The sequence below is a fragment of the Tachysurus fulvidraco genome, chromosome 12 (assembly GCF_022655615.1).
Source record: "Tachysurus fulvidraco isolate hzauxx_2018 chromosome 12, HZAU_PFXX_2.0, whole genome shotgun sequence".
In the NCBI taxonomy this organism is placed as follows: domain Eukaryota; kingdom Metazoa; phylum Chordata; class Actinopteri; order Siluriformes; family Bagridae; genus Tachysurus; species Tachysurus fulvidraco.
In genome coordinates this window covers 1,854,707-1,865,177 of record NC_062529.1, presented here as the reverse complement: position 1 = coordinate 1,865,177, position 10,471 = coordinate 1,854,707, and the positions used below count along the sequence as shown (strand labels likewise).

Sequence of the window (10,471 nt, the reverse complement as noted above, 5' to 3'; positions counted from 1 at the left end):
CCACACACGCGCATCACACACACACACACACACCACAACACACCCACCACACACACACACCCACCACACACACCACACACACCGCACATCACACACACACCCCAGCACACACCACCCGCACTCACACACACACCACCCTCACACACACACACGCACTCACACCACACACCACACACCACACACACACCTCACCCACACACACACACACCCCACGCACCACACACACACCCCACACACACACCCCCACACACACACACACACACACACTCACACACACACCACACACACACACACACCCACGCGCACACACACCCACACCCACACACACCACACACACACACACACGCGCACTCACACACACAACCACACACACACACTCACAACACACACCACGCCACACACACACACACACACACACCACTCACCCCACACACACACACACCTCTCACACACACACACACACACGCTCACTCACACCACACCCACACACCCTCACACACACACACACACCCGCCTCACCACACACACACACTCACCGCACCCACCACACACACACACCCCACTCACACACACCACACACACCCGCCGCACACACCACACACACACCCGCGCACCACACACACCACACACACACACGCCTCACACACACACACACACCTCACTCACACACACCCACACACACGCTCACTCCCACACACACACCACACCCTCACACACACCGCCCCTCACACACACACACACACACCGCGCACTCACACACACACCACACACGCTCCACACACACACACACACACACTCGCCTCACACACACACCCACACGCACACCACACCACACCTCCTCACCCACACACACACTCCACGCACACACACACACGCACACTCACACACACACACTCTCACTCACACACACACACGCCCTCACACCACACTCTCACACACACCTCACTCACACACACACACCTCTCCCTCACACACACACACCTCACTCACACACACACACCTCACTCACACACACACACCTCTCACTCACACACACACCTCTCACTCACACACACACCTCTCACTCACACACACACACACACACCTCTCACTCACACACACACCTCTCACTCACACACACACCTCTCACTCACACACACACCTCTCACTCACACACACACCTCTCACTCACACACACACCTCTCACTCACACACACACCTCTCACTCACACACACACCTCTCACTCACACACACACACACACACACACACACACACACACACACACACACACACCTCTCACTCACACACAGTCACTTACTGTACACACAACGGGGGGAAAAACAACAACAAAAACACACTTTCTTTCACAACCTTCTATATAATGCGATCCTAAATAATTCAACTGTTAAGAAGCTCACACTACAGGTTTATTTAGCAGTGAGATAAATGTCGCCCCTTGCTGGACACAGCCTTCTACTACGGCTCATGGGTTTATCAGAGACGCTGGAACCACACACACACACACTCCACCCATCCACCCACACCCCCCACACACACACACTCCCCACTCCCCACACATACACACTCCCCACTCCCCCAAACACCCCCCCACACACACACCCTCTACTTGTAATAATAAAACAATTTTTTTAATTCTTTAACTTGAGCAAATATTTTAATTTAATAATAAAAAAAAAATTATACATTAAAAATAATAATCCTGTCCGACTAAACTCCCATTGGATCCTCTTTGTCCTTCTCTTTAAGTGTTGCCCTAAAACATAGCTTTTATATTTTCTATAATAAATGTAAGGAAGACGTCTCCAGTTTCAGAGCAGTCAGAGCTCAAACTTTGATTTGGAGGAGAAATAAAATAAAATAAACTAAGCTATAAGAAGCGTGTTCGACATATACAACTCCGGTGTAGTAACAGTGCCTCCCCTTCACCGGTTATTTTCATTTTAAAGCTTGTGAGCAGCTACCCGAGCAGTTATGGGCTACACGACGTTACTACGATACAGTTAATATACAGTATTTTCCGCACTATAAGACACACCTAAGAGCTTTAAATTCTCAAAAATCGGCCGTGCGCCTAATAATCCGGTGCGCCTTGTGTGTGCACAGAGTTCCAAAAATCTGTAAAAATGTTGTTGTGTGACTTTGGTAAGCGCTCCGCTTGATTGACTGTCTGACCATTTCCCGCTGACACAGGGACGTAATACATACACTACGTACACTGGCAGCGATAAACCAATCAGAGAACATTACGTAATACGTACAGTGCGTACGCTTACCACCGCCACGCCTCCGGTAGGTACAGTATAACTACCGGTATGTTGCAGAACAACATTTTTCTTCCTAACCATTATGCGCTCCACACTCCAGTCCAGTAGGTGGCGGTAAATGCACTTTAAGTTGGTTTGCCATCCACCAATAAAAATCAGATGCTTACGAGGCACAATTTAAGCTACAGGCTATCAGTTACGTGGTTGTAAATGGGAATAGAGCAGCTGAAAGAATTCAACATCAATGAATCTATAGTTCGGAAGTGGAGGAAGCAAGAAAATGCTGCTGCAAGTTAAGAAGACACACTAGATGAGGATTTTGATTGATTTGTGGGAGAAGATTGATTAAAAAAAATAATGTGTGTGTGTTGTTACATAGTAGAATAAAGTTCAACTAAACTCACTGTTTTGCTTCTTTTACCTTTTTTTGTGGACCGTACGTTTTAGCATGTGCCTTATAATCTGGTGCGCCTTATGGTGCGGAAAATACTGTAAATGAGGTGCAGAAAGCGAAAAAAGCCTCAGACTCACGTGGATGACTTTGTAGAAGTAGGCATACTGACGTGCCGTGTTCTTGTACTGGCTCAGCACGTCCTGAACAGCCAGCGTAGCCAGCAGATGGCGCACTTCCTCCTCGTCAAAATACAAAGGTGTGTCGTAGTGAGTAGGCAGGGTTTTGATGTAGGGCAGCCAGGGGGACTCCGGGGTCGCCCTTTCACACAGTAGGTGCAGAGCCAGAGTAACGTTGCCCATAGCCTGCAGGATCCGGTCCTGACTGTACAACAGACCTGTTGACAGATCAGAGCATGTTAAAGACATCAACGACAATTAAAGAACGTTTCTATAGCGACAACGCTATCTCAAGGGGCATGTTCATGTTCACCATTATGATAAAACAGGCTGTTTGTTCACAAAGGAAAACCTATAAGAATAAGGGACTATGTAATGTTTATGAAGAGAGTCTCCTGTGTTCTCGGTTTCTGGGGTCATGTAAACCGTCCAGCTAAAGTCCAGTGATACCTGAGAGGAGTCAAACGGTGACACGTGGACTCACCAAGGATGGAGTTTTTAGCAGATTCAACAGTCATCAGCATCTTTCTGGGAATCCAGAGAAACAGCTCTTCGGCCTGGAAGGGGGAGAGAGATGATCAGGATTTAATGGAAATATCCGGTGTGTGTATATGTGTGTAACAAGAATGCAGTCAACCTGCAGAACACCCAAAAACCATCTGTGTAAATAAGAACGATCATTTAAAGATGATCGACCGATAATTCAGATATTCATTCAGCAAGCTCTCTCTCTCTCTCTCTCTCTCTCACACACACTCTTTATAAAAACACCTTGATGTCTTTGGTGGCTCTGAGGCCATATCCTTCCTCTCCAAAGCTGGAGATCTCAAAGCCCTCGCAGGATGCGCCACATTCCGCAGCCCAGGCCATGAGCTCAGGGAAGTAATCCTCTCTAGTGCCCTCAAACACCACGGACACTCCTGCAGGAGAAGAACGAGACACAGCATTGAGTCTCCACCAAAAATACACAGAGAAAATACAGAGAGTAACCCGGTTCTCCGTAAAAAGACCTTTCTGTTTCTTGCGGATTTTCTCCACCAGAGCGCGGATCTGGACGTACTCCTCCCACTCCTTTCCCGGAGACGGAGCCATACCGCTGCATTCTGGGAAACGCAAAAAAAAAAAAAAAAGTAGAAATCAGAACCTACAGGTGAGAAGTCTACCCAGGAGCTGCAGTGATTTACGTACTCTGTAGGAGCTCGGAGATCAGATTCATCATCTCTTTGGGGGACACCACGGTCGTCCCGGCCGTCCCTGATTTCTGAGTCTTCACTCGACTCTTCTTACCCATCGTCCAGCTCGGTTACAAGGGAAGATTCCTGAATCAGAGATTTGTTTTGTTTTTAAATTAAAAATACTTGAAATCTGTCCACTAGAGGGCAGCAAGTGAAGTCACTTAGTTCATCATAACTCAACCCTCACAAGTTCAAAAGCTCCACTGACACTTTACTACAGCCTACCGCCTTATAAGGGAAAAAGTAGGCGGGGTTAATTTCCATTTCCATTATTAGCATCAACAAGGCCTAAAGAGTGACCAGAATCCCAGTTTATTACCTATTACATGTTATTTTATTTACAAGAATGTTAACGAGAAAATTAGAGAAACAAAACTGCTTAGAACAAGGTCAGTGGTGTTAAGGCGTAATAAAAGAGAGAGCACAATTCTGGACTCACTCACTAAAGTGTTCACCTTTAGTTTTAAGACCAAAATAAAAAACAATTAGTTTTAATTGACCAGAGAAAGTAATAAACAATGAAGTTACAGCTGAGAGGTTTGTTCTGCTTCTGTCACAGACACCAACCTGCTACATAAATGCATGAAATAAGCCTCTAAATCCTCCCCATACACAAGTCTTTCTCTCTGACACATAGCTCTGTTACCTACACTTTAATTTCCGACCCTGAAGAAATCAAAATAAAGCGGTTTCATTTACAGCAGCTTTAATCTCATGTAGCTTTGCGTCAGCAGGACTTTTCTCTGTCTGTCACGAACAAAGCGCTTTATTCTTCTGCTCAAACCCAACCATTAAATGTCCATTAAACGTGTTATAAGGTTTAAAAACTACCTTCTGAAACGAGTCCAAAATGCTAACAGTCTTCTCCACTTGCTAGCTCGGCGCAACCAAACCTACAGCAACGTCACTCGACGCTCATATCCGTTCTAAGAATCCGATTGGTTCAACGTGTTGGTTTGTCCCGCCTCTAGAAGAGAGACTGCGCAAAACGATTGGCTGTTTGGAGGAAACGTTTCGGATCGGATTCGGGTGCGTTATTTTATTTATTTATTATATTTTATTTTTTTAACCGTATTAAACGCAGTTATTTTTTAGCTTCTTGGTTGTTTTATTAATTTATGTGCTTTTAGTAATTTTATTCGTCACGCCGTATTTAAAAAAAGTTGTCTTCAGACGTTTACAGTACGTAAAGGCGGTGTCCTAATCCGTGTACTTCCTTCCTAAACAAATAGCCGTTATTTTGGGAGAAAACCGTTATTTGACACTAGATAGTGCACTTGTAAAGGGAGCGCGACTCCATATGAGACACAGCCACAGCTCGCGCGCGAGTGACCAAATAAGGAGATAAAGCAGTTCGATTTGCAGAAATTAACTAGTTTTTTTTTTTAAATAATAATAATCAAAATAATTAAGTTAATTCTAAAAGATTATTTATATTATAAATATCATACATATTATATATTGTATTATATTCATATTTATGGGGTTATTAATGTCTATATAATATAATATTCAACACATTCTGGTTGGTTTTACAGATGATTTTACAATTTGTTTTAAATTGCTAGGAATTGCACAAAGTGTGTGATTTCACAAGAGCTGACATTTTATACATATGATAACTAATTAAAAAATAAATACCAAAATATGTATGTAAAACCCTGCAGAATAATTGAAATTATTTAGCTAAATATTGCTGTATCTATTACAATGATTACGATCATATGTAATTATATTCACAACAACAACAACAACAATAATAATAATAATAATAATAATAATAATAATAATAATAATAATACATAGGATAAGTAAAAATAGAATAAATTATTTTAAATAAAAATCGATTCCAAAATGATAAAAACGTGTGTTCTTTCTTTAAATTGTATAATTTTTTTTGTGACATTTACTCATGTCATTTTTCCCCTTTTTATTTTTGAGAATTCATATTACTGCAAATGATGAAACTTAAAAATATCGTGCAATACTTAAGAATTGTAATTAGCTCATTAAATAAATAAAATAAATCTTTATTTTATTAAAAATGTTGAATATACAATTTATATTTGTAAAAACCTAAATAAGTAACAGCATTTTAATCTTCGATGTTTAATTCAGTCAGTGTTTAATTCTATATTACATCAACAATAAATAAATAAAAATATTCTTTTTTTATTCATTTTATTCGATTTAATGACATTTAAGTCCCTCCCCCCCTGAATTAGCTACATTTATAACACACATAACAGTAATAATAATAATAATAATAATAATAATAATAATAATAATAATAATAATAATAATAATAATGCATATAAAATTAATAAATCCTTATTCGAAATTGCTGCTAAATTTAATTATTATTTTCTTCTTCAAATTTAGAATATAAGATTAGAATAGTTTATAATAAATTATGATTAACTGTTCAATGAATGTCCGGCAGGGGGCGACATCTTCATGCCCATCTTTTTTATTGTTAACCTGCTCATTGTTCTCAGTCTTGGTTTTAAAGCCTGATGTTTTGCTCTGACTTTATTTTTCTGTAAATGTCAATAACAGCACAGACACAATGTTAAAAAGAGTGTACATTTTATTTTCAATCATCTACAGGAAGTGCACCGAGTTTCATCTAGACAGCGTTTCATTTCCTAAATGAAACCTACAGTACAGTTCTTATGAAAATAACGATAATAATTATAAAGGCATGCTAGTTACAGGTATTCTACAGGAAAGAGGTATTTTATTTACACAGCGAGTTCCCCTACGAACAGTTTACTCGGGTTAGAGATCCTCACGTCATCACGTCAAGTCCTTGCTCACAAACGCATTTGAAAGAAAATCTGGGATTCATGAAATTATTTTGTGCTTCCACATGGACAAAAAAACTATTTTATAAAAACTGGAAATGCTCTTTTTCCTCCTCCTCCCCCCCCCCCAATAATATCTCATCTTTTAGAGCTTCCTTTCATTGTTCATAGAAACTTCTAAACAAAATAGAAATGATTTTTTTTTTCACCTTTCAAATGGTTGCTGCTCGTTTATGTTCAGTCACATTTCAGAAAAATTAAATAATAATAAAAAAAAAAACAAAAAAAAACACATGACTGCCAAAAGTCACCTGCTGCATCATGGTTCGAGAACAAACCAATAAAATTCATCTGACAACTAAAAGGATCTGAAAGTTAGACTCTGGAAAACATTTGATGGAATTCAATTACAAAAACAGTTATGGCTTCTTGAACTGTTGTATTATGATTAAGAGCTTTGCTAATGCTTGCCTCATTACTCGTATGTTCTTACTGTGTGTGTGTGTGTGTGTGTGTGTGTGTGTGTGTGTGTGTGTGTGTGTGTGTGTGTGTGTGTGTGTGAGAGAGAGAGAGAACCAGAAAGCTGCAGATGTTCCAGAAATGTCCGACTCGTTCACATCAAACTCTTTCCTCCAGGATGCAAACACAGAATTCTGGGATATTTTGGACTCCACGCTGCCAACCAAAAGTTGTGTTAATTCATTGTCGGGGTCTACGCCTGCGGTGCTGATAAATCCTGGATTCTGATTGGTTTGAAGGTATCGATGCGTTATCGATCGGTTGCTATAGTAACAGCTTACAAAGAGACCTATATCATGGTCGCTGTGCATCAACTAAGCCAAAAATAAAAGGCAGAAAAAGTGTTATACTGTATGTTTTTTCGGAAGGAGACGAAGAGAAGAAAGAAGGAAGGAGTCTCTAGCGTCGGTAAGAAAGGCCGCTGAAGGGAAGACTGCTTTGACATAAACGAGAACTGTAACCAAACCATAAAAGGTACTAATAAACAGATAAAACGTACAACTTGTCATTCTTTAATAAATAAAATGTGGTCATTTCTGCAGTATAAGAAGAATAAAAAACTTCATGATGTGCTGTTCGAGGAAAAGAATCAACTTCGGTTCGTCACGTCGCGTCGCGTCACGCCGCGTCACCCGGAAGTTGCTCACTTTAATATATTCCTGACATTCCTGACTCTGTGTCTCTATCTTTAGGTTTAATTTTATCCAACGTGGATAAAATCATGTGTATCAGTGTGTAAAGAAAGACACGAATCTTCAGGAAGCTCTGACGTTCTGCCCTCAGTAACGTTCGCCACGTGACTACGAGACGAGGAACTTCCCGAGCTGCCCGGAAATAAAATCCTCACAGGACGATCGTTATCATTCGCGCGAGAAAGATCTAGAAGAAAAATAAAAATATCGGAACACGGATAAACACCGCTGAGACTTTACACTTTTAAACGCCGTGATACACGAATGCAGCAAATACCTTTTGTGGCAGTAAAGAGTCTTTCGTACGCGGCAGAAAGACTTTAGAGGTGCAGTTACATTACATACATTACCTCGATAGCTTGCTTTCTACAGAACGCCTTTATAATCTGGCCCGAGTGGCTCCTTTCGGCTTGGGGGCGGAGCCTATTCCAGGGTCAGAAAAGTGTACAATGAAACCTAAACAAAGCAATCTCTGAAATATAACAGACTAATCATAAAAGTTACAGACGGCACCTTTAAACGGCTGACATTTCTTCGTCTACGCAGTTGTTCATACGTGACTGCTGTATCTCATGTACGTGAATGACGGAACGTTTGCCTAGAGGTCTGAAGGACCGGCGCTAACCTTACGTTCACACGAGCAAAATGTACTGCTTTTATGTTCTTCGGCTCATTTTTTCATTTTTTTTTTTTTTTTTTTGTCTGTTTGCTTTATTTCCGATGAGAAACAATACGCGCTATATTTAGCTTCTAAAGCTAGCTTCCTTCCCAGCTTTACTTTTCTCCGTAATGTCTCTCGGCATGAGGAATCCTTCGAGCCGATCGTATCGTGTCGCGTCTGATTTGCATAGTATTTAAAAAAAAAAATCCCGATTCAAGTGTCGCTTGATAGAAAGCAGGTTCTTTGTCGTTTGCTAGTGAGAACGTACGGCTGGAGTCATAGCTTAAACGGCTCGGCTACGTGCTTTCAGACAACATTAAGACCTCGTCCTGTTTACAAACAAACCCCCGGATCAGACGTCTGCGCTGGATCTGAAGCGTTCGTTAGCAAAGAAGCGCTTCTACTCAATTCCGCGGAACTACCTCGGTGTTAAAGGGACTAACTGCATAAGTTCTTATAGCTTCAGGTATTCTAATAGTTTATCATTTACAAACGATTGTCAAGTTGGTCTAAAATATAGTACAAATGGGGCCGTATACACTGAGACGGAGTCAAGTCCTAATCGGAGAAAACAGTTTTTCCTCTGGAGGTTTTTCATGCGCTGGACGTCTAAGAAAAACTGTTCGTTTCTAAAACAGTGAGATTATATCATGGGAACTGGAAGTAGAGGAAAAGGAGGGAAGCAATCGTGGTGTGTGCTCGTGTAACCCTCTTTAGAGTAAAGACAAACAGAGGTAGATTGCTGCATCTCGTTTCCTTTTGTCCGCGGTGACGGTTTATTCTCCTGAAGTAGATCGTGACGCTAATGATTGCCGCTCCGTTGCCGGTGGAGTGTTGGGTCAGGATAAAATGACTGAAATTTATAGTCTCGGTGTTCAAAAGAATTGGAACGTATGCCACTAGCTGCCGTAGATCCTCGTTGGGTGAGTAGAAAAAGAAAAATCAGTTTGTGTTGAATGCGTGATGCTAATTTATGCTAAAACATGGCTGCCGGCATGGAGCTGTGGTGTTAGGTACGCAGGTTTGTTCGCTGATTGCTTTGTGAAGTGCACCGGTTGTGGACGGCGTGTGCTGATCGAGGTCAGGGCTACATGGGGGCTTTAAACTGGTTTCCGGAGAGATGCTGCCGGATGGACGGCTTGGAGCCTGCCGCGTCGCCGAGTTTACGCCACACCACCTGAACACGGAGGAAGAGAAACAGAGAGAAAGAGAAAAGAGGGAGGTGTTACACGCTGCTTTTGTTGCAGAGACAGCGGAGTAGGCGGCGGGGCAGATTCAGTGGATGTGGAGAGAAGAAAGGACCCATTGTAGCTTTGTGTCATCTCTGTGATTGTGCCCTTGACAGGCGAGAGGGCCTCGAGTGCACACTTATCCGTGAGGGAACCGCACGGCTCGGCAGGTCCCACAGTCCACATTGGTCCCACGGGTTTAAACAAGAGGCCCTTCTTACCAAACATGCCTCAATCTGCCCTAATCAGTCTCAAAAAAAAAAAAAAAAACCACTGCCGTGCATAAATATTCACCCCTTTTTGACATTTTCCAAGCATTGACTGAACTGACTTAACTGTTAGTTATGAATATGATTTATAGCTACACAAAACTCTGAACTAAAAGTTGGGAAATCAATAAGGTCAGAAAAATAGATTCTGCGATTGCATAAGTATTCACACCCGTTGCTGTGAAACCCCCTAAATTAATTCCGGTACAAGTCGAATAGAAAA

At 41.6% G+C, this 10,471-nt stretch overlaps 2 protein-coding genes across 4 annotated transcripts in view; both read right to left on the bottom strand.

Annotated features, from left to right (window-relative positions):
- Nucleotides 1–5,056, bottom strand: part of setd3 (SET domain containing 3, actin histidine methyltransferase) — a 19,682-nt gene extending 14,626 nt beyond the window's left edge. Inside the window, exons 1-6 of one of the 2 annotated variants that reach the window (XM_027159769.2) lie at nucleotides 4,903–5,056; nucleotides 4,025–4,155; nucleotides 3,847–3,939; nucleotides 3,608–3,756; nucleotides 3,321–3,393; nucleotides 2,798–3,054 (exon numbers count right to left, since the gene is read on the bottom strand). In XM_027159769.2, the coding sequence (XP_027015570.1) occupies nucleotides 2,798–3,054; nucleotides 3,321–3,393; nucleotides 3,608–3,756; nucleotides 3,847–3,939; nucleotides 4,025–4,127 (675 nt within the window). In that variant the 5' untranslated portion in view covers nucleotides 4,128–4,155; nucleotides 4,903–5,056. Of the gene's footprint in view, nucleotides 1–2,797; nucleotides 3,055–3,320; nucleotides 3,394–3,607; nucleotides 3,757–3,846; nucleotides 3,940–4,024; nucleotides 4,156–4,721; nucleotides 4,742–4,902 lie in introns of those variants that run through there. The other variant, XM_027159771.2, reaches the window with a different exon arrangement.
- Nucleotides 5,057–7,371: 2,315 nt separating this feature from the next.
- ccdc85ca (coiled-coil domain containing 85C, a) overlaps nucleotides 7,372–10,471 on the bottom strand; it is a 36,941-nt gene continuing 33,841 nt past the window's right edge. For both annotated transcript variants that reach the window (XM_047821490.1, XM_027159790.2), the window contains one exon: nucleotides 7,372–9,927. In XM_047821490.1, the coding sequence (XP_047677446.1) occupies nucleotides 9,838–9,927 (90 nt within the window). In that variant the 3' untranslated portion in view covers nucleotides 7,372–9,837. The remainder of the gene's footprint in view (nucleotides 9,928–10,471) is intronic.